This window comes from Anguilla rostrata, chromosome 18 (assembly GCF_018555375.3).
Source record: "Anguilla rostrata isolate EN2019 chromosome 18, ASM1855537v3, whole genome shotgun sequence".
Taxonomy (NCBI): domain Eukaryota; kingdom Metazoa; phylum Chordata; class Actinopteri; order Anguilliformes; family Anguillidae; genus Anguilla; species Anguilla rostrata.
In genome coordinates this window covers 28,311,581-28,335,725 of record NC_057950.1, presented here as the reverse complement: position 1 = coordinate 28,335,725, position 24,145 = coordinate 28,311,581, and the positions used below count along the sequence as shown (strand labels likewise).

Genomic DNA, 24,145 nt, shown 5'->3' with positions numbered 1-24,145 from the left:
AGAGGGGAGCTCCACACACAGGAGAGAGCGGAGCTCCACAAAACTTTGCCTGCTTGCCTTTCTCTCACCTATGCTCTCTGAGTTTAGAAAGGGCTGCAGAAATCCGGTCTCAAGCTCCACTACCTGTGCACGGGTTCTGCTTCCTGGTTCTGGATCCTGGGGATCCTGGGTCTGAGGTCAGATGTCAGAGGTTGAGGTTAAAGGTTACCTGGTATGGAAGTGGAGATAGAGAGACAGCTGCTTCCTCTTTTCCCTCACTGCCCAGTACCCTTTTCCTGTCTATAAACTACTGCACATGCATGACAGTACAAAGCTATTCTTATTACTAAAGTTATTATTATTATTATTATTATTATCAGCTGTAAATGCCCAAGTCCTGAAGGCATGTCAGGTTGTTCAAAGCTGCTATATCCTGGAAGTGATGAGTAATATATTTTAGAAACTCCCTGTCATCAGCTCTTCTCTACATATGAGAGAAGCAGGTTCTGCATGTCACTGCGGGGTTTCTCTTCCCTGTGAAAATCCTGTGCGTTGCGCCGCTCTCGTTCAGCGTTGGCTGCAGGGAGAAAGTGAGAGGAGATCACACCCAGGGTCACGACCTCTGTGTCGCGGGACGGATTATGCGCTTGTTTTGTGAGATGTGCACGGAACCGTCCGCTAGCCTGATGCTAGCCTCCGATGCTGTTTGGGGATAGCCGCTTGGACAGGAAAGCATTTCACAGGCAGTGTTCAACACCATGTACAGTCTAATCACTTTTAATAGTTATACATAAAGAACCAAACCAAACAAAAATCTCTGATGTTAAGTCTATTTTTCTTCAGTTGAGATTTATTTTTGTTGTTGTTAATCCTGAAAGCAAAATAGTTCTTAAACTGACCATACAATGTGATTTGCTATTAGCCATTTTAACAAATAATTGACACATGGACTGCCAATCGTAAGTGAACTGAAAGCAAGTATCCATATGGAATGGAGATGCCATATCAGACTTGTGTTTTGATATGCTTTACAAGGTACAGCTTCATAAACTCTTTAAAAGTAATAACAAAGAGATTGCACAGGCTCTTTGAGCTGAGTCCTGTAAAAAGCAGCAGTACGAGGAGCAACGTTCACCTGAGCTACACCTGAACATGCACAGTCTGAGAAGTACGGGAGGCTAAGGACACAGCCAGAGTCTAGTTCATCACACAGTTAAACTGCACTGACACAGCCAGAGTCTAGTCCATCACACAGTTAAACTGCACTGACACAGCCAAAGCCTAGTCCATCACACATTTAAACTGCACTGACACAGCCAAAGCCTAGTCCATCACACAGTTAAACTGCACTGACACAGCCAAAGCCTAGTCCATCACACAGTTAAACTGCACTGACACAGCCAGAGCCTAGTCCATCACACAGTTAAACTGCACGGACACAGCCAAAGCCTAGTCCATCACACATTTAAACTGCACGGACACAGCCAAAGCCTAGTCCATCACACAGTTAAACTGCACTGACACAGCCAGAGTCTAGTCCATCACACAGTTAAACTGCACTGACACAGCCAAAGCCTAGTCCATCACACATTTAAACTGCACTGACACAGCCAAAGCCTAGTCCATCACACAGTTAAACTGCACTGACACAGCCAAAGCCTAGTCCATCACACAGTTAAACTGCACTGACACAGCCAGAGCCTAGTCCATCACACAGTTAAACTGCACGGACACAGCCAAAGCCTAGTCCATCACACATTTAAACTGCACGGACACAGCCAAAGCCTAGTCCATCACACAGTTAAACTGCACTGACACAGCCAGAGCCTAGTCCATCACACAGTTAAACTGCACTGACACAGCCAAAGCCTAGTCCATCACACAGTTAAACTGCACGGACACAGCCAAAGCCTAGTCCATCACACAGTTAAACTGCACTGACACAGCCAGAGCCTAGTCCATCACACAGTTAAACTGCACGGACGCAGGTAAACCCTATGTCATCACACAGTTAAACTGCACTGACACAGGTAAATCATATCCCACCACATACAATCCAAACTGACAGGCTCTAAACTTACTTACGGCTATGCGCGCGTTTTTGGGTTCCTGTTAGACAGTCACATGGTTCATTAGCCAGGTGAAGCACCTCTGGAAACAAGGTCACGTGCATTTGGGACAGCTGATCCCAACAGAGGGCTATAAAGCTAATTGAAAGGCCAGCTCAGTGCGTTGGAGGGCAGCATTAAAAGCCTGCTTCAGTAGTGCACACAATTAAAACACTGAGCTTGCAGCTTCAACAGGCTGCTCACCTTACTGTCTGCTTCAGACAAGACACTGCTTCAGTCATCGTTGTGTACAGGTGTTTTCTTTCATGGGGTCGGGACAAATTCTATGTCAATTCAGTCAATTTGAAATATAAATATAAAATACAGCCATTTTGTTCTACGAAGACCCTTCAAATCGCGGAATTTAAATTGCAGCTCATTTCCTGAATTGAATGAGTTTAAATGGAACTGACCCCTGACCCTGTTTTGGAATGTCCAGAGAATACATTTGAATAAAAAGGAATATTTGCAAAAAATGAATGGTGAACTCAACTTGAAGAATTAGCTGTGAAAGAATGAGCTTTGCTGAAGGAGTAACTGTGTTGAATGAGAAGAGGAAAGCTCTTCTCTTTTATCACTTCCTTCATTCCCTGAGTGCTGAACAGAGAAGGACACACCCTCCTCACACTTCTACAGCGAGGTGTGTGTGTGTGTGGGCCTCAGGCTGCTGCAGCAAGGTGTATGTGTGTGTGTGTGTTTGTGTATGTGTGTGTGCCTCAGGTTGATCCAGCGAGGTGTGTGTGTGTGTCTGTGGGCCTCAGACTGCTCCAGCGAGGTGTGTGTGTGTGTGTGTGTGTGAGCCTCAGACTGCTCCAGCGAGGTGTGTGTGTGTGTGTGTGTGTGTGTGTGTGAGCCTCAGGTTGCTCCAGCGAGGTGTGTGTGTGTGTGTGTGAGCCTCAGACTGTTCCAGCGAGGTGTGTGTGTGTGTGTGTGTGAGCCTCAGACTGTTCCAGCGAGGTGTGTGTGTGTGTGTGTGTGTGTGTGTGCCTCAGGTTGCTCCAGCGAGGTGTGTGTGTGTGTGTGTGGTGTGTGTGCCTCAGGTTGCTCCAGCGAGGTGTGTGTATGTGTCTGTGGGCCTCAGACTGCTCCAGTAAGGTGTGTGTGTGTGTGTGTGTGTGTGCCTCAGACTGCTCCAGTAAGGTGTGTGTGTGTGTGTGTGTGTGTGTGTGTGCCTCAGACTGCTCCAGTAAGGTGTGTGTGTGTGCCTCAGACTGCTCCAGTAAGGTGTGTGTGTGTGTGTGCCTCAGACTGCTCCAGTAAGGTGTGTGTGTGTGTGTGTGTGTGTGGGCCTCAGACTGCTCCACCAAGGTGTGTGTGTGTGTTTGTGTGTGTGTGTGAGCCTCAGACTGCTCCAGCGAGATGTGTGTGTGTGTGTGTGTGCCTCAGACTGCTCCAGTAAGGTGTGTGTGTGTGTGTGTGAGCCTCAGAATGTTCCAGCGAGGTGTGTGTGTGTGTGTGTGTGTGTGTGTGTGCCTCAGACTGCTCCAGTAAGGTGTGTGTGTGTGTTTGTGTGTGGGCCTCAGACTGCTCCAGCGACGTGTGTGTGTGTGCGTGTGTGTGTGGGCCTCAGACTGCTCCAGCAAGGTGTGTGTGTGTGTGTGTGTGTGGGCCTCAGACTGTTCCAGCGAGGTGTGTGTGTGTGTGTGTGTGAGCCTCAGCCTGCTCCAGCGTGGTGTGTGTGTGTGTGTGTGTGTGGGCCTCAGACTGTTCCAGCGAGGTGTGTGTGTGTGTGTGTGTGAGCCTCAGCCTGCTCCAGCGTGGTGTGTGTGTGTGTGTGGCAGCAGCAGGTCCTGCCCTCAGCACAGCCTGGAATACGGGGCATAAATGCAGAATCTTAAGAGAGCTGACGTTCTCCTCATCCAAACCCTATGGTGACTTTATTTTACAAACGGACAGAGCATGAAACAGGAGAAAAAGAGAACGCAAATGCGCTCATCCAGAGCGACTTACACAACTGTTTCACATAGCATTTACATTGCATCCATTTATACAGCTGGACATATACTGAAGCAATGCAGGTTAAGTACCTTGCTCAAGGGCACAACGGCAGTGTCCTAACCCATTATGCTACACTAACGCCTGAATCCTTGTTGCAGATTCAGACTTAAAAATGACATAATATTAATATGCTTTAATCTGATTATTTAACTGCTTATATCTACATAATTAATACTGTATGACATATTAATTGTTGATTTAATTGTTTATAGCTCATTAATGCACTGTCTTGTAACACTTTTCTTTTGTTGTAGGGAAGACAAACCCATACAAGCAAGAACTGTCCACCTTCTTGGAAAGAAGCCCCCAGCGCAGAATGACATTAGGTAAAATGCGCCCCGTTTCTCAGAAGGTTGTTTTAATGGTCTTATTTAGTGTTAAATGTTATGTAACTCCTTCAGGAACGTGAATGTGTACGTGTTGGGGGATGGGACGTGGGTTCGTGTGGCAGTGGTCTGAGGGTGTATTAGTGAATTGAGACTGCTGAGTAAACACGCTGTCGGTGAGCCAAATATCAATACTATGAATGTCAGTGTCTGAATCTTAGTGAGCTGTGTGTCAGTGTCCTAAATGTCAGTGTCTGAATCTTAGTGGGCTGTGTGTCTGTGTCTGAGTCTTAGTGAGCTGTGTGTCAGTGTCAAGCAGTGCCTGCTTGCTGTCTTCTAGTCCCTGGATTGGAAAGAACTCTTTTTAGACAGACATTACCGTGAGGGTGTGTGATGGGGGCCAGTGGCAGGTCTATCCACTTCAAACCCATTTTCAGTTCAGTGTTTTAGTTCAGCTCTGATCACTGATATATAATTGAATTGTTGTCCTGTGGGAAAAGGACCTTTTTATTTTTGAAATTCCAGAAAAAAAGTTAACTGAAACGTCTTGTCTGCGGGGTGCTCTGTACTTATTTGTAGCGTTTATTTTAAAATATTAGTCTATATTAAGATATAGTGCAAATGAATATTATTACAATCAAGTTTTTTTCCTGAAACCTTTTGTTTTTCAAAAAACCCTGTGCTTCTCATTCCTGTGCACCTGTAAGACCCTGTATGTCTCATTCCTGTGCACCTGTAGGACCTGGCCTGCATACTGTTGTGCACCTGTAGAATTCTGTATTGTCATTGCCCTGCCTGCCTTCCATTGGTTCTGATGTGATACTAAGATGCCATTAAAAATATGCATCACTGTTTCCACGAACCATTATTTTATTTTTATTAACACAAGGACTTGCACGCACAGCCCGTGCCAGCCTTTGCAATGACTCAGTGTCCAGTCTCTGAGGCACATCATTACAGGCATTTAGCAGACGCTCTTATCCAGAGCGACTTACACAACTTTTACATAGCATTTTACATTGTATCCATTTATACAGCTGGATATATACTGAAGCGATTCAGGTTAAGTACCTTGCTCAAGGGTACAATGGCAGTGTCTTTACCCGGGAATCGAACCTGCGACCTTTCGGTTACAAACCCAGTTCCTTACCCACTGTGCTACGCTCCGTCAGACCCAGAGTAAAGCCACAGCACTGACATGAAGGCATGCCTGAGCTGGAACCTCCAGCAACCTCTTCCTGTAGTGCTGTGGAGGTTTGCACACATGACCAAAAACCACATGACCTGCGACCCGCCATGTTAAGCCGCCGAGGCGCTCCGGCTGACGTTGCCGTGGGAACGCGTGTCGGAGGCCTGTGGGGGGAGGGGCTTGCTGTACTTCCCGAGTCAAAGGCGCGCCCGGCAGGGCTTAGGATTAAGGAGAACGCCGCACATCTGGCAGTCCCAGGAGGAGCGGGCCTGACCAATGAGCAGGGCAGTGGTGAAGCGCAGGACCACACATGGCTGTCTGGCTGATGCCTGCTCAGAAACCTCCTAAAGGAGCTTGTTTAGAGGGCACTGTACAGGCAGCAGCTGTTGAGTGCCACTCAAGGCGACATGATTGGCTGTTAGACAGGAGTGGCCCTGCATTGGAACTCGATCCAATCGGGCCCTGGCGGATCTTATGTGAACGTCCAATCGGAAGAGAGGAGCGCGGCATGCCCACGTTGCGTGTGCTTCCGGCACGGAGTGCATCTCTGCCATTAACCCCTGAGAAAAACTCCTAAGCACTGAAGAGGCTTTTTAAAGTGCTGCATGTGAGCATTAGAGACCCCGTTGCAGGATGAGCTCTTAAAAGCCATTTGTCCCCCCCCCGACCCCCCATCCCCCCCCATCTCCGGACCGCGTGCGTGACAACACTCCACTGCGTATCCTAGCAGCAGGAGGCGGGAAGGAACTCGAGGACAAATCGGGGCTCGGCTTCTGGAGCACTCTCTGCACTCCGAAGACACACGTGCCCGGGTGTCCAGTCTTATTCAAGCAGGCCCGGCGTGGGGGCAGTTATGTGTTTCAGCCCAGCACTACGACTCCTGATTCTGATCATCCGTGTCTCAGATTGAAGAGCACGATTAGTTAATTAGTTGAACTGGGTGTCACAGTGCTGGGCTAAAACACAACTCTGCACCCACACCGGCCCTTTTCAGACTAGACTGGACGCTCCTGCTCTAGATGGGCTTCTTCCTAGCTTTGACTTTCTCACACTCTTGACTGCATGAATGTGCGTCTTTATTCTTACGAGCTGCGAGTTCTCAGGATCAGAAGTCCTGACTGCATAACGTTCCAGTGTTAGTGTCTCATGAATATTCATGCGTGGGTGTGGCCTAGGACAGCACTTCGGCAAGGGAAGCTCTGTCCTTGGGCGAGCCTGTTCATGAATATTCATGCAGTGCACTGTGGCAGGGGAACCTCCTGTAGCTGGGAATTGGAGAGGATGGGAGTGTCCTCTCAGACCCTCACGCTCTCCCCCCCCCCCCGCAGCTTGCCTTCCATGCTCCCCTGCCCTGGCCGACCGGCGTTGCACCCCCCCCCCCCCGGGGCTCGTCCCGCCTGGATCTCCCTGTGAATATTGTGCAGTCCGGTTCTCTGATTAAAGCTCCAAATCGTCCGTGTCCATTTCCAGGCTGCTCTGTAGCATTGCCCCCCCTCTCAGCTTCGCCCTGTTCGGACACTCGCTCTCCCCCCCCCGCGAAGCGCTACGAGCTCCTGGGTCTGCGTTTCAGCCTGAGAGATTCACGGACAGGGTGTTCGAGCTGGGCTGCTGTTAGCTGTAACTGCGTTTAGCGGCTGGTTAGTGTCTGAATCCAGAGCAGATTTAAGTCTGGGTTGCGGAGAGAGCGCAAACAGCTCCTGTCTCGTTTAAATGGCAGCGGTATTTTTTGCTTGTGAGGCGCAGACTGACTCACACCTCCCACTGCAGGACCAGGACCGGCTGAATCACTCGCAGAGGTGTCCCGTCTCCCTGACATCACTGCCTGCTGTTCACGAGGAGCTCAGATATAGCACCTTCCTTATAAGAGCCTGCGCTTCCTGTGCACAGTTCTGGCCACGAATGCTAGCTGTAATGGCATCTTGTACTTTTAGCCTACAGTGCTGCTGAGAAGAGCAGGTGCGATAGCTATGTCGGTAGGAAGCTGTCTGATCCTGTGTTGACCAGACCCCCCAGCAGTGTAAATGTGTGCATTTCTGCTGTGGCTTCGCCAGAGTTGCTGAGCATGCTCAGAAAAAACGACAAACTTATTTTTTTAACCTTTATTTGACCAGGTCAAAGTTATTGAGTGCCAAATGAAGAACAAAAGATGGTATGCATCACAAATGGAATAAATACAATTCACACAAATCCTGCTATAAACTAAGTGCATTTTCAAGCATAAGACAGGGGACACACAAACAAAAAAGATCATTGTTAAAGTCTCAGCCAATCATCAGACACTTAGTGTGAAAGCACCAACAAGCAACCACAAGAAAAGTAGTACTGCCCTGCAACCCTCACAGATTTATGGGATTTCAACACTGAACTACACAAACCAGCCCCGCCCTCTCCCACCCAGATATCTGTTATACCAGGTTAATCTACTGTAACATACCAGGTTAACCTACTGTAATATTCCACATTAACCTACAGTAACATACCAGGTTAACCTACTGTAATATTCCACATTAACCTACTGTAATATTCCACATTAACCTACAGTAACATACCAGGTTAACCTACTGTAATATTCCACATTAACCTACTGTAATATTCCAGGTTAACCTACAGTAGCATACCAGGTTCTTCTGCAAGATTATTATTTTTGCAATTTAAGAATTCTTCCTGTGTGGAATGTGGCTGTTTAAGGTTTCTTACCCATGTTTTTAACATTGTTGGATGTGGTTTTCTGCAGTATAAGATTTGGGACCTGGTAAGACTAGAACTGTCTTAGAATTGGCCAATGTTTCACTGGTATAACAACAGCATGTACAGAAAAATAAAGTTCAATAAAAGAATGTGATCTCTAGCAGCTAGCTTGCATGGAGAGCAGTGTAGCACGCCTATTTAATCAGTGAAGTCATGTGGGTTCAGATAAGTCCATGTGGTCGGGAAGAGAGGTGTGAATGGATTGCGAGTTTCCACTGGTCCTGCGTCTCCTCCTACGGCTCCTTCTGTCTCCGGCCATTTTGTTTTACCAGCCTCTTTACACCATACTGCGGTCCATGAATATCTGTCCCCAAATTTAGACCACGCGTAGAAACCCAAATTCTCCCACAGTTTATAATTTCACACTTGCCACCATGCCAGATCTGCAGATACAGCAGCGACTCAATGCTACGGCTAGCGGCACAATGCTATGGCTAGCGGTGCATTGCTACAGCTAGCGGCGCAATGCTACGGCTAGCGGCACAACACTACGGCTGGCGGCTCATGCTACGGCTAGCGGCACAATGCTATGGTTAGTGGCTCAATGCTACAGTTAGCGGCGCAATGCTACGGCTAGCGGTGCAATGCTACGGCTAGCGGCTCAATGCTATGGCTAGCGGTGCAATGCTCCAGCTAGTGGCGCAATGCTATGGCTAGTGGCTCGTAATTGACTTGCTCGGCTGTTTTAGCCTGTCTCCAAAATAATATGTTCTAAGCAATCTGCCTTGTGCGCATTTTCTTGTCGTTGTTTATTTTGGGATACAGTTGTCTTGCCGTGAGACAGGAGGTTGATGTGCTTCAAAGAAATGAAGCCTTCTCCGTGCAGGACGAGGTGTTCAGGGGTTCGAGCGGCGGTCATGGCAATGGGGCGTTTTGCTACAGCGCGGGCTGATGGGGAAACTAGAGTGGTTGTCATGGTTATGGGGCGTTTCGAGGGAAGCCTCTTCCAGTGGCGGGCAGAGCTGGCCTCTGACATAAACACTATGTGGTCGTTTAGGGCTGAAACCATCCCTGAGCCACACAGTTCTATTGTGTGATTTATGCTGGAGCACCTTGGGCCACAGCAGCATTCCTGTTTAGGGCCAGCAAAACCCTAGAGCAGCACTGTGGATCGGTTACCCACAATCCTGTCTGTCTGGATCGGTTACCCACAATCCTGCCTGTCTGTATCAGTTACCCACAATCCTGCCTGTCTGGCTGGGTGCACCGCTTCAGACTAATGAGATCTGTTTAGCAGTAGATTTGACTTTTTGTAGATTTTGTAGATTGGCCAGAGTCAGATGAGTGGAGAATGTTCTGCAGGAAGGGAGCGTGGATGGGCCTTTTCAGTACTGAAGCAGAGGAGCTCGCTGAAAACCAGAAGGCACAAAATCCAGGTTCAGAAAGTAAAAGTCCTCCCCAGCATTTTGTTCCAATCTCCTGGATTTGCTAATTGGCAGAAATCTTCAGCCAGCGGGTAGAACTAATGAGTGAAATCAGCTGGCTGAGTTCATGGGTGGAAGAAACACTGGGCAGGACTTTTACTTTCTGACCCCTGGACCCCCACCTCTGCTGAAAATACAGGAGAGGAGTGACGGCAGGCAGTGCTTGGCTGCTCTGAAAATGAGGTCTGCCTGTGTCCCCCCCCCCCCCAACAGGTGGCACTGAATACCCTAGTTCTGAACCAGTAGGATGTGCCTGTCTTCAGTGGGAGTATTGTATGTTCAGTAGGAGTATTGCATGTTCAGTGGGAGTATTGCATGTTCAGTGGGAGTATTGTATCTTCAGAGGGGGTATTGTATCCTCAGTGGAAGTGTTGTATCTTCTGTGGGAGTACTGTATCTTCAGTGGAAGTATTGTATCTTCAGAGGGAGTATTGTATGTTCAGTTGGAGTATTGTATCTTCAGAGGGAGTATTGTATGTTCAGTTGGAGTATTGTATCTTCAGAGGGAGTATTGTATGTTCAGTTGGAGTATTGTATCTTCAGAGGGAGTATTGTATGTTCAGTGGGAGTATTATATCTTCAGAGGGAGTATTGTATGTTCAGTGGGAGTATTATATCTTCAGAGGGAGTATTGTACGTTCAGTTGGAGTATTGTATCTTCAGTGGGAGTATTGTATCTTCAGTGAAAGTATTGTATGTTCAGTGGGAGTATTGTATCTTCAGAGGGAGTATTGTATGTTCAGTGGGAGTATTATATCTTCAGAGGGAGTATTGTATGTTCAGTGGGAGTATTGTATCTTCAGTGGGAGTATTGTATGTTCAGTGGGAGTATTATATCTTCAGAGGGAGTATTGTATGTTCAGTGGGAGTATTATATCTTCAGTGGGAGTATTGTGTGTTCAGTGGGAGTATTGTGTGTTATGCAGGAGGAAAGCCTGTGTAAGCCTGCTATGACTGTGTTTCATCATCTGCCTCTGCTCCAATACGCTGATAGTGAGGTGTTTGTGTGTGTGCTTGTGTTTGTGTGTGTGTGTGCATACGAATATGTGTGCGTGTCTGTGCGGGCGTACGTATGCGCGTGCGTGTGTATGTGCGTGTGTGTGTTCGTATGTGCATGAACGTGCATGTGTGGAATGCTTGCCCGTGTTGGTGTGAATGTGTGTGTGGATGGGTGCATGCGTGCAAGCATATGTGTTGGATACAGACAGAAACACATAATTTCCTATAAAAATATCATAACTTTTAGAAGAATTGGAATCTCTTTCAACCCAGGGTATGTTACAAGAAAAACCAATTTTTCAGGACTGCCTTAATGTAATGACGAATAGCATTCTTAAGACTGGCAAAAAGGTTTCTGTTCTGGATAAGGGCTGTAAATAAATTCTCACTTCAGAGTGGTTCATGAAATCATTGACTGTTGGCTTTAGTGGATGTTCCTTATTTTTATTTTATTTCATAGCTGAATTCATTGTTTTTCAGTTGTCATCCGTTTTATTTTCATTGGAGTAGCTCAGGTTCTTAAGAGATCCCATTCTCCTTTGATACAAGGTGAACAAGGACAAAACCAAACACGCAAAACTAGGCATCGCTTTAAGTAGAGTGTCTTTGCGCTGAATCAGACTGGGTTTGTCTACACTTCATTTCACTGTGTTCATGTATCCCTTTGCATCTAACAGTACGCGTGTGTGTTTAATTAGCATAATTTATACTTCACTCCAGATAGATGTGCCCCCCCCCCTCCCCCCCCGTGGGGAAACCGCAGGGTGTGGCCCCCTCCTCTGGTGTGTTTGGAGACAGGCTCCTGTAAACGGCAAACAGCCGCACGTCCCGCACTTTGTGCTCCGCTGGGCTCGGCTTTCTTTCATCTCCAACGGTAAACAGCTCATAGGAAGCACTGCGTCTGGGCAAGGCTTTAGAAGAGTGTGTGTGTGTGCATGTGGGTGTGTGTGTGTGTGTGTGTGTGTGTGTGTGAGTATTGGAGAGTGTGAGTGTGCGTGAGAGTGTGTGTGTGAGTGTGTGTGAGTGTCTGTGTGACTGCTTTTTTTAGCGGAAACGTGTCCATGGAACTCAGCCCACTGCTTATATACAGTAGCTGTGCCAGCCCGGCCTGGCCTGTGGGCGCACGTCCCCTCCCCGTTAGTGCCGTTCTCCTTGCCAGCGAGCAGGCCGGCGGTGACGTGCGCCGGAGCCATGAAGGCACAGCGGTATGTTCCGCGGGGAAGAGAGCCGTCCGCCCGCCACAACCTGCCCAGCCTTCCATCTGAAGCATCTCTCTCCAAAGGACGGGAGACTTCGGGAAACCGGGCCCGCTGTTAGCTGACAGCAGAGAAACGTTCTCTGAGCCACGCGCAGCCCAGCTCTGCCAGTCCAGTCAGTCAGGAGGCTCGTCAGGACGCAGGAAGTGTGGCTGAAATGACCCAGGCCATGTTACGATACCGGTAATTCAGCCAATAGGCACACGCGCGCAGTTCAGGTCCGAGCTCTGTCTCCACTTGCTGGTCTTTAGGTAAGCATGAGTCAGAGCCCGGGCTCAGAGGGCAATATAAATGCAGCAAGTCAGACATTAAAATGGCAAACAAGATAAATTGAGACCTTGAGATTCTTTTTTTCTGGCAGGCTTTCATCCCTAAGAAAATCCGTTTTAAGAAGTGGGAGATAACTAGGTCATCTTGGAGAAGCCGCACTGCCTCTTCATCTTTACAGTGAAGATGAGAGACGCAGACAGAAACAGGAAGGAGGAGTGTGGCGGGTAATATACGATAGACTCAAATGGGAAGGGGAGGGGAGAAAGAACTGCAGAGAACAAAGCCACACCAGAATGTTCCAGAAAGGCATCGGTGAGTGGGTGGGTGGGGCGAGCGTTTGTCAGACGGACCGAGGCGTTCGCCGCTTGGTGTCATGCGGGCAGGCGTGGCCGCGCAGAGACGTGGAGAGGAAGGCAGGCCAGTCAGAAGGCGGCCATGTTAGGATGCACAGACGCGCAGCGGCGCCATGTTGTGTTCCGGCGCAGGCTGGTTTCGTGGACAGGTTCTCTGTTTCCCCCGTCCCTCCTGGGCCCCCAGGGCCCCTGCATCAGGGGTGTGAGTACAGGGCCACACACTGAGCAGGGCGCTAGATTAGGGGGCCGGCTCCCCGTGGGGCGCAGACAGTCACTATGGCCGCAGCGGGGTTGCTGGCAGAAGGGACGACTGGCACTGTGACCTGCTGGGTGTGGAGGTGTGAAGGTGTGGTCTGTGCTGTGTGTGGAGGTGTAGAGTTGTGGTCTATGCTGGGTGTGGAGGTGAGGAGGTGTGGTCAGTGCTAGGTGTGAAGGTGTGGTCACTGTTGGGTGTGAAGGTGTGGTCTGTGCTGGGTGTGGAGGTGAGGAGGTGTGGTCAGTGCTAGGTGTGGTCACTGCTGTGTGTGGAGGTGTGGTCACTGCTGGGTGTGGAGGTGTGGCCTCTGCTGTGTGTGGAGGTGTGGAGGTGTGGTCACTGCTGGGTGTGGAGGTGTGGTCTCTGTTAGGTGTGGAGGTGTGGTCACTGCTGGGTGTGGAGGTGTGGTCTCTGTTAGGTGTGGAGGTGTGGTCACTGCTGGGTGTGGAGGTGTGGTCACTGCTGAGTGTGGAGGTGTGGTCTGTGCTGGGTGTGGAGGTGTGGTCACTGCTGGGCGTGGAGGTGTGATCTCTGCTGGGTGTGGAGGTGTGGAGGTGTGGTCAATGTTGGGTGTGGTGGTGTGGAGGTGTGGTCTCTGCTGGGTGTGATGGTGTGGTCACTGTTGGGTGTGGAGGGTGGAGGTGTAGTCTCTGTTGGGTGTGGAGGTGTGGTCTCTGCTGGGTGTGGTGGTGTGAATGAGTGAGTGAGTGTGTTGGTATGTTTCAGAGCAGCGTGGGGCTGGATGTGGGGGTGAGGCGGGGGGTTGGTATGTTTTTGTACCACACCACTCCTCTCTGGCCTCCTGCTTTCTGTCACAGCCCTGAACCCTTCCAGTACAAAGAAACAGAGGGAGAAACTTGCTTTCTCCACCTCTCTTCCTGCCCTGCTAATGATATACAGAGTTAGCTTGGTTTCTCCCCAGATGGCAGCTTTGCTAGAACCATCCTGGAGTGACCGGGTCATGGCTGGGCCTTCTAGAACAGTGCTCTTCAGTCCGGCCCTGCCGGGCTGCAGGGTCTGCTGGGTTTGCTTTGTTTATATTCTCTGCTTAATTGATCAGTTAAAGCAGCTGGTTACACTGTAAAATCACCTTTCCTGGTTTCTTGGGTCAGAATGGGTTGCAGATATTAAGGTGAAAAAATGACTCTCCTAGGGCCTGTAGTAGGCTCCACCCCTTTTCAAGAGTCCATCCCCCTTAACTGAAGCGCTTCCCTTTCCTGTGAGGCCGAGTTCCCCAGGCTGATTGAGTATTTAACTGCCGATGGGTTTTACGCTCACGATCCACAATAGAGGGCAACTACAGGGGAATGAGGGAAGTGCATATTGGTGATATAAAGACCATAGACGTTGCAGGGCCATAGACTGTCTTTCTCTTTTTAAATTCCCTGTTTCTTCTTGTGTTGTCTGTTCACGCACAGAGCACGCGATATGGATTTAAATACTGTCCAGGCTGACAGTCTGCATTTTAACCTCATATTCATTGTTTCATTTCAAATCCAGTGCGCTGGAGTACAGAGCCAAAAAATAAAAAATGGTGTCGCTGTACAAATACTTACGGTCTGCACTGTATACTTTTACGCTGAAATTTCCGCGAAGCAATTGTTAATTCATCTTGTTAATATTGCATGGTAATATTTTCATGGTAATCATGATAATGTTGTGAATACCTTTTAGAACATGCTTGCATATCTTAACTGTATAATATAGTTCGTTAAGGAAACAAGTAATCCGCTTGTGAATTCCATAGTAACCGCACATTTAAGAGAATCATATAGAAACACAATTTAATGGAAGCAGCGGTAAGTCTGAAAGACGCGTGCTCATGATATGAGTAAATATGATATGAAGCAATTAAACACGGTTAAATTCTCTAGCAATAAAAATCATAACAGCACAACGTGCTACTAACTACAGGTTTATAAATTTACTTCGATTTAAAATCTGTTTTTTTATGTTCGTAAGATGGGGAGGTAACATTTTTTCTTTTTTCGGCTTGGGGGGTTGTTGTTATTAATGTCATTATTATGTATTGCATCACACGTTCTATAATCATGCGAATCTATTTCTGAAATTGGAATAGGAATTTGAGACGGAGAAAGGGAGAGAGCGGTACAGAGAGGGAGGGAGGCGGGTAAACAGCTTGTTTGGACGAGGGTTCGGAAACTCACACGGCGGGTGCTGGTTACGAAACATCCAACCTGTGACCGGGCCAGTCCGCGAAAACGGAATGTCCAGCGCGATCGTAACGCCCCGAGCACTGCGCGTCGTTGAAACAAGAAAAACATTCACAATAAAAAATAAACAGTTTGAACCGGCGGTCCTGGCCGTGATTTCGCGGAGCGCTTCGGAACGCGGCATCCCTCCCCCGCGCTCACACCGGCTCCTCGCTCGGTTCACTCCTACGGCTCTGACGCCTCTCACATCACTCCCAAACCGTATTTATAGATTTATTTGGACTCATTTCCTCAGGTTTTAACGGCCCGCTCTTATTTATTGCCTGTCTCTGTTCTGAAAACACGAGCGCAGCGCGGAGCTGCGCACGAGAACATCAACGACAGCGTCCTAGCCGGAGAAACGCGGCAGAGCTTAAAAGTTCGCAGTTATGCAAATGAAGCTGGCTTTACATTTTTTCCCTTGTTCAGACACAAAGTAATATTAGCAATACTAAGTTCCAAATAGTGACTGGGATATTTGGTAGGAGAACAGATGTATGACTCACATGTAACCAATGATAAGTTCCATGATAAATAGTGGGATTTTTGATCTTTGATGAGGTGAATGATTGGATGTTTTACAGACTCATATGATTTGATGTTTAGTCTGTGATGAGGGACATTTGCCGGCAATGATGTGTGCATTTCGATGCATAGACAAAGACAGTGCTTCAGGATAGAGAGAGTTTCTAATGATGATAAGTACGATAAGGCAGCGTTTCCCAACTGTTGTGCTGCGGCACTCTGGTGTGCCGTCAGGCGAGGTCAGGTGTGCCGTGTGAAAAATCCTTTAAAAAAATGTTCAAATGAATTTAAAAAACTTAAATGAACAAATCTCATTCACCAAAATCCAAAATAAATGTCATTAAAATGCATATCGCTTAATTAAAACCCCAAAAGAACATTTAAGCCTACTGTTGGCACGTCACATCAATGTCAGTACGTCGCTCGCATGTTTTTTCTTTTGAGAGTGGTGTGCCATGAGATTCTGTAAAAAAAAAAGGTTGGGAAACTCTGTGATGAGGGATCTGTTCTGTTCTGTCTGACAGGGCGTTGTATGTGCACGCGTACACGCACGCAATGGACGGGAGCTGTATTTATATGTAGCCTGTCTCGGGCGGTAATGACGTGGAGGAGAGGCTGAAGGTGCGGGTGCCAAGCCATATGGACAGCCCTGTTTCAGGAGCTCTGCATCCACTTATGTGAACTGTTGGCTAGCCATCAGTCTGCTGGCTCGGATGTGCTTTCCATCTGTCTCTTCCTGCCTCCTCTCTCTCTCTCTCTCTCTCTCTCTCACTCTCCCTCCTCCTCTCTCTGTCTCTCTCTCTCTCTCTCTCCCTCCTCCGCTCTCTCTCTCCCTCCACCTCCTCTCTCTCTCCCTCTCTCTCTCTCTCTCCTCTCTTCTCCCTCCTCTCTTCTCTCTCTCCTCTCCTCCCTCTTCTCCCTCCCCTCCTCTCTCTCTCTCTCTCTTTCTCCCTCCTCGCTCTCTCTCTCCCCCTCCTCTCCTCTCCCTCTCTCCTCTCTCTCCCCTCCTCTCTCTCTCCCCCCTTCTCTCCTCCTCCTCCCCTCTCCCCCCCCACCAAGGAGACCCGGAGCACATAACCTGCTGGGCTATCTCCTCCATCGCTGTTGTGTGGTGTTATTTGTATTTTTATCCGCTGTGTTCAGGGGAGTTGTTTTGTTGCAAACACGGAGAGGAGGGAAATTAGGCCGGTGTTATCGGCCCGCTGCTGATGCCTGCGGCGGGATTAAAGATTAGGCCTCTTATTGATACAGCCGCTAATTCACTGAGCCCAGCTGTACGGGAGCGCAGGCTGTGGCAGGAAGTGCCTGTCGCCCTGCGCGCGCTGGATGTGAACCCGCAGGTCCCGCTCTCCAATGTGCCACGGCTCTGCCTGCTTCACTAAGAGCTGTGAAAGGCTGTCTTTAGGCGGGGCTGCCAGGCCTGCCCCTAATATCTGTGCAGTGTGCACACCTTGGTGTATTTCCTCAGGCATGTAATTAATATCTAGTTCTGTACTGGCACTGATCTTAATCTTAATGCGCATCTCCCTGTCTGTGTGAAGCCAAAGGTACTCATATGAGGCAAAGCGACTCCTTTATGTTTGAATAAGGAAATAATTACAGTATATACCAGTACTATATTTCCCAGTGCGCCCTGGGAATTTGTAGAAGCTCTATCAAAAACAGTCGGGCTTGCAGGAATATAGCAGGGTAGTCTTAATCATTGTGTGTGTCTTTCACGCAGTCAGTACAGCCATCTGTCTCACCGCCATCAGGAGTTGTGATGGGTTTGTTTTTTTTCCCAGTCACTTCTGGTTTCCCGTTCCTGGCTAATTTGCATTTCCTGACTTATCTGACGGGGTGTTTTATTTTCCTCCGGCGAGGTTGCGTGAGAGGAGTCAGCTGACGGGACGGGAATAGCGGTGCCTCCCGGGGCGGTATTTATAGGGCCGCTAATTAGCGGCGCGGCGGCGCGGATGTGGGAGGGGCAGGGACCGGGCCCTCCGGCGGTGCCTCGCGGGCCCGTCCCGTCCTCCCGAGGCAGCCGGTGTTTTCCCGGCTGGGGGGGGGGGAAGGTCTTCCACCGCTGCCGCGGACACCTCGGCGGGGTGGGGGGCGGGAGGGGGGGCGGGCGCACCCCAAACTGAGCTCCGCAGTTTACGGGATGACGGACAGTTCCCTGCCCACCTGATTCCAGAGATTCCAGAGTCACGAAGGACGAAATGCTGCCATTAATTAAAGAGCATTTCGCCACAAACAGAGACCAAAGGCTGAATCAAACTTGAACCATTGGGTGTGTCTGTGTCCTTTATGTTGAGCCTCCGTAGGCATTCTGGGATATTACGAGGAAGAGGCCATGAGAAATGCAAACCAGTTAAAGAGCGTTTACAAATCATTGCATTTTTTAAACTTGTGTATTATTCGTGTCATAGTTACATTAGGTTATTCTTACAAGCAGTTATTTAAAATAATTTCAGCAAAATATGCCATATTTAAGGGAATATTTATTGACATCATTAAGTGGCATATTTATGTATATCCATTAAGTATCATATTTATGCATATCCATTAAAGCCAACTGAATGAAATTGAATGTGAAAGAGACGGAGAAGAAGAGAGCGAGAGAGAGAGAAAGAGGGAATGTGTGTATATGTGTGTGTGTGTGTGTGAGATACAGAGAGGGAGAGTGTACCGGTTCTTTGTGTCAGACTTCGGTGAGTGAGAAAGGGTGTACTCTCTTTAAGAGCACGGGAGTAGTAGAAGGCAGCAGTACTGTCCCTTTAAGAGCGCGGGAGCAGTAGAAGGCAGCAGTACTGTCCCTTTAAGAGCGCGGGAGCAGTAGAAGGCAGCAGTACTGTCCCCTTAAGAGCGCGGGGGCTGTAGGAGGCACCAGTACCATCCCTTTAAGAGCATGGGAGCAGTAGGAGGCAGCAGTACTGTCTCTTTAACAGCACAGGAGCAGCAGGAGGCAGCAGTACCATCCCTTTAAGAGCACAGGAGCAGCAGGAGGAAGTAGTACTGTCCCTTTAAGAGCGTGGGAGCAGTAGAAGGCAGCAGTACTGTCCCTTTAAGAGCGCGGGAGCAGTAGAAGGCAGCAGTACTGTCCCTTTAAGAGCATGGGAGCAGTAGAAGGCAGCAGTACTGTCCCTTTAAGAGCGCGGGAGCTGTAGGAGGCACCAGTACCATCCCTTTAAGAGCATGGGAGCAGTAGAAGGCAGCAGTACTGTCCCTTTAAGAGCGCGGGAGCTGTAGGAGGCACCAGTACCATCCCTTTAAGAGCATGGGGGCAGTAGGAGGCAGCAGTACTGTCTCTTTAACAGCACAGGAGCAGCAGGAGGCAGCAGTATCATCCCTTTAAGAGCACAGGAGCAGCAGAAGGCAGCAGTACCGTCCCTTTAAGAGCACAGGAGCAGCAGGAGGAAGCAGTACTGTCCCTTTAAGAGTGCTGGAGCAGTAGGAGGCATCAGTACTGTCCCTTTAATAGCACGGGAGCAGTAGGAGGCAGCAGTGGTCCCCAGACAGCAGTGAGAAGCCTGGCATATTGAGGGCATCTTTGCCTGCTTCTTATTCCCCATCCATCCTGTGGGAGGGCCGCAAGAGGTCACATGACACTCTTTCTCAAACATGGGAAATTGCTTCCAGGGATTTCTGAACAGGAGCTTCGTGAGGCATTCCCAGATCATCGCACCTCACCGGGCAGAGCCTGCCATTAGTGTGGAGATTACACAGACAGGCTAGCCCACAGCCTTAGCCCACCAGCCGGAAAGATCTGCCTTCAGGGCTTAGACTGAGCCTGCTGGCTGTGATCGAGTCCACTTTTAATAAAACCCACACTGCCTTACTGACGCAGGCGCTGCTAAGCTTTGGCTGGGTTTCCGTGGTGAATGTGATTATCAGTTAGGCACTGTGAAAGAGTCATAGAATGGAGACAGGCTCCTCGGTCCTCAGTTCAGAATGACAGAGCTGGATCCCTGGGCTGTAGGCTGTTTGGGTGAGCGTGGGGTTAAAGCTGGGGAGGTGTGGCTCCATGGGGGGGAGTGGGGTGGAGTTAGTGCTGTGTGGCAACATTTGCTGAGAGAGAGAGGGGGAGAGTGGGAAGGAGAGAGAGAGAGGTATGTGTGTGTATGTGAAAGAGTATGAGTGTGTATGTGAGAGAGAGGAGTGAGAGTGAGAGGAAGGGAAAGAGGATTGAAGGAGGTGTACAAGTGGCTGAAGCAGCATCACACTTCCCATCTGCGAGGTGAGAGGGAGGTGTGCGGGAGGTGAGAGGGAGGTGAGAGGAGGTGTGCGGGAGGTGAGAGGGAGGTGAGAGGAGGTGTGGGGAGGTGAGAGGAAGTGTGTGGGAGGTGTGCGGGAGGTCAGAGGGAGGTGTGGGGAGGTGAGAGGGAGGTAAGAGGTAGTGTGCGGGAGGTGAGAGGGAGGTAAGAGGTAGTGTGCGGGAGGTGTGAGGGAGGTGAGAGGAAGGAGGTAGTGTGCGGGAGGTGTGAGGGAGGTGTGGGGAGGTGAGAGGGAGGTAAGAGGTAGTGTGCGGGAGGTGTGAGGAGGTGAGAGGGAGGTGTGGGGAGGTGAGAGGGTGGTGAGAGGAAGTGTGCGGGAGATGTGAGGAGGTGAGAGGGAGGTGTATGGGAGGTGAGAGGGAGGTGTGGGGAGGTAAGAGGAGGTGTGCGGGAGGTGAGAGGAAGTGTGCAGGAGGTGAGAGGGAGGTGTGCGGGCGTGGCCAGTGAAGCGAGAGGCAGAACGGAGGCGAGCAGCGACTGTGCCAGAGAGAGCCAGTCTGCACTGCTGGGCCATATGGTGCTACACGCACACCTACTGCTACTGTCCTCAGAGAGGAAAAGCCAAACACAGCACCACACCTAGAGAGGCGGAGCCAAACAGCTACTGTCCCCAGAGAGGAGGAGCCAAACAGAGCTACTGCCCCCAGAGAGGATGAGCCAAACACATCTGCACCCCTAGAGAGGAGGAGCCAAACACAGCTACTGCCCCCAGAGAGGAGGAGCCAAACACAGCTACTGCCCCCAGAGAGGAGGAGCCAAACACAGCTACTGCCCCCAGAGAGGAGGAGCCAAACACAGCTACCACCCCCAGAGAGGATGAGCCAAACACATCTGCACCCCTAGAGAGGAGGAGCCAAACACAGCTCCACCCCTAGAGAGGAGGAGCCAAACACAGCTCCACCCCAGAGAGAGAGGAGGAGCCAAACACAGCGCTCCCAGGGACAGCCTCTCCATAGAGGGCCCTGGCCTGTCTGACTGGGGCTCATTCTGCACCCTGGCTGTCCTGCAGGGAGGAGGGGAAGGGTGCAGCACAGGGAGGAGCCAGGGGAGGGGCTACAGAGAGAGGCCAGGGGAGTGGCCAAGGAAGGGGCCACGTGCAGAGAGAGGCCAGGGAAGGGGCCACATCGATCGATCTGTACACCCGTTCCATTCTGCCCACTGGGACAGGCGCGTTTCCTCTCTAATTTGGGGTTGAAATGTCTGCTTGTGTAAAAGTAGAAGGGTAAGAGGCACTGCCTGAACGCTCTACTGACCCCAGGGCCAGGAGGAATAATGCTGAAGCTGTCTCACTGTGAGCTCTGAGCTGAAGCTAATAGCCCTACTGACCCCAGGAGGAATAATGCTGAAGCTGTCTCACTGTGAGGCCTGAGCTGAAGCTAATAGCCCTACTGACCCCAGGAGGAATAATGCTGAAGCTGTCTCACTGTGAGCTCTGAGCTGAAGCTAATAGCCCTACTGACCCCAGGAGGAATAATGCTGAAGCTGTCTCACTGTTTTTTTGAAGGACTGTTTTTCTTCCTCCTCCTTCCTCCTGTTCTCATTCCATCAATAAGTGGCTCGAATGGCTGCCTCACTGTGGTCTGACGAAGCAAATCCCGTATGGAAATGATGGCAATAATGATCTGATTCTGATTCTGATTCTGTGAGCTCTGAGCTGAAGCTAAGGGCAGTACACCACAGGAAGAGGGGCCTACTGTCTGCTGCCCCTTCCCATGTTTAGAGTGTCACAGCTTCATACCCAAGTACACACAGCAGAACAGGCTATGGTCTGGCTAGCATTCTGCTGAGGAGATAGAGCCTGTTTTGTCATAGAGACTCCATATTTGTTGTCACTTTAGCATGTTATTTAAACACTTTATCGATTAATCGTTTTATTAACTGGTATTTGGCGTTACTTGGGAAGAGTTGGGGAGCAAAATTTTGTCTAATCAGTTTGAACGGTCTGAAAGCAGAAGACCAGACAGGTGGGGGGATTTGGTTTCTCTGGGATTTCCGGAACAATCTATATTTTGTCATTCGTCCTCGAATGGCTACTGCCCCATGCGAAGCCTGCATAGCTGGAGCCATACATCTTAAAGTTGGCCTCATCTGAGACATTTCCATTTTGCTAATAACCAAACACCTCTTTGTCCCTTCAGTTTTTCATTCATTATATGATTTTAGTTTTAAGTCATTAACCATTTGCTTTTGGCTGCATTGTATAGTGCGCTTAATTTTTAAAATTGATGCAGAGCGATTATCTTGGCCATTTCATTCACACTTTTTTCCTGTGGTTTTATTGAATTAATTTCCATATGCTTTTGGAAATCAATTTGAAGGTGAGTCATGGACACCAGAAAGCTTAGTTGCCTGCATTTTATTCACAGACAGTGCAGGAAAGTTTAAGCACTTTTCCTGGGTGTACTTTAACCCTAACCCTAACCCTAACTGTAACAAGAGGATCTTGTTTCGGAAATAAAGGACTAAACACCAGCTCAACCTGAAATGTCAAGAGCACCAAGCAGGTTCATAAGTGCAAACATGGGGTGAAGATTTCAAAAGGGAGATCTTTGGTGGCAAATTAGACTTGTTGGATTGGAACAATTTGCCAGATATGGCAGGTTAATGGGATTTTGCCGTGGATTTAGTTGAAGTAGCTAAAGTATCAAGTTTCTTGAACAAAGTGTTTGTCTACTGGCTGAAAAATGTGATGATGATGATGATGATGATGGTGAATGTAAAAGAAAAAAGGTTCTGTGAGTTTTTCTGCTTTTGTACAGTAGCAGTAACCACATATAAATCCTGAGCTTTCTCTCCTCTTGGCAGTTAAAAAAAAAACATCTTAGTTGTTTTTAAGCGGGTCAGAGTCTGCTCTTTCCTCACTTCCTGTTTTCCTGACTCTGTCTCCGTCAAAGTGGCATACAAATCAAATACAATTTTATTTAATATTTTCACTCCGGTATTAACCTGATTTATACTCACATCAGCCAGCTCAAAAATGGTCATATCTTTCAGAATTGAAAAAAACAGCCATTTTCTAGAATGCTAGTTGTGAACTAAGCTTCCTGTAAAGCCTACTTCCTGTTTCATGCTCCCTCGACAACTTCCTGTCTCATCCTGCCCCCTGAATGACGAGGTTCTCTAAAACGTACATTTGCTGAGAGCTTCATGGCTCTTTTTTGTACTGGGGCTCTGTCTGTGTGAAATAAGTCTTAAACCCACTACAACAGTGCGAGAACAGCATTTTATTAAAGCGTATGTCATACACCTTACATACGGTGCGTCATGTATGTTGGAATGAAAAGTGCTGACACCTTAAACATCTTTTCCGGCAGAATCGTCACAACATTTCAAGCAACCAAATGTACGTACGTGGGTACAAGTGAGTTTGCATCTGTGCTGATTTGTCCCTGTGTGTGGGCATCTGGTGAATGCAAGCCAGAAGAGGAGTGACTCCCTTTCCTGAGACCTCAGTTAGTGTCTTTCTTTAAGCCTGATCAGGTGCAAGCTCCAGCTGTCAGGATGGGAGGAGCCTGACTGTGGGTGGACTGAGGTGGATGAGCAGAGCGTTTGATGTGTGGGTCACAGAGCTAATCCCCTATATGGGTGAACCCAGCCTGCTTTACAGAGTCATGTAACCGCTGCGATATTGCAGTTCCACAAATAAGTATTACAGCATGAGTGCAATGCATATTATGAGGTCAGGCATTATGCAAATTACAATGTCAATGCAAATCAATGTGAATACAGCCTGTGGGAAAATCTATTTCACAAAGATGCAGCACTGCACTGAAGCTCTGTTCTAGCTGTGGGGAAAGATGGGTTTTTCCTGGTGGGATTCCGTTAACTGCTGTGATGTCATATTTGTCACACCGTGCGATTCGCAGCGCATGGTGCAAATCTCTGGACCTGAGATTCCATTGGTTCTGCCGCTGTCCAGTCGTAATGTGTGTCAGCTCCACTCACGGTGTGGCACGCTTGCTTGCCCGTTCCAAAAACCCAAATTCATGACCTGGATCTAAAGAGTTCTGGCCTCCATGTGAGGATGGAAATTTCCGGTTTGCATTTTTTTTGTGTTTTATTTATTTTTTCTGTTTTTGCCCATTAGGTCTTTCTCCTTGGGTTTCAGTGTTTTTGAAGGTTTGTGGATAGGGTCTTTGTGTTCTGTGATGCTGGTTAAGGCAGCACAGGAGCAGAGAGGTGCTCCTGTATGTGGTAGTGAGCTGTGAGCTGTCCAATCAGAACCTCAGATGCTCCTGTATCTGG

General features: G+C 48.9%; 1 protein-coding gene across 1 annotated transcript in view; it reads left to right on the top strand.

Moving 5' to 3' along the window:
- Positions 1-24,145, top strand: part of LOC135245258 (regulating synaptic membrane exocytosis protein 1-like) — a 106,226-nt gene that overhangs the window by 6,955 nt on the left and 75,126 nt on the right. Inside the window, exon 2 of the mRNA XM_064318200.1 lies at positions 4,340-4,411. Within this exon, the coding sequence (XP_064174270.1) occupies positions 4,340-4,411 (72 nt within the window). The remainder of the gene's footprint in view (positions 1-4,339; positions 4,412-24,145) is intronic.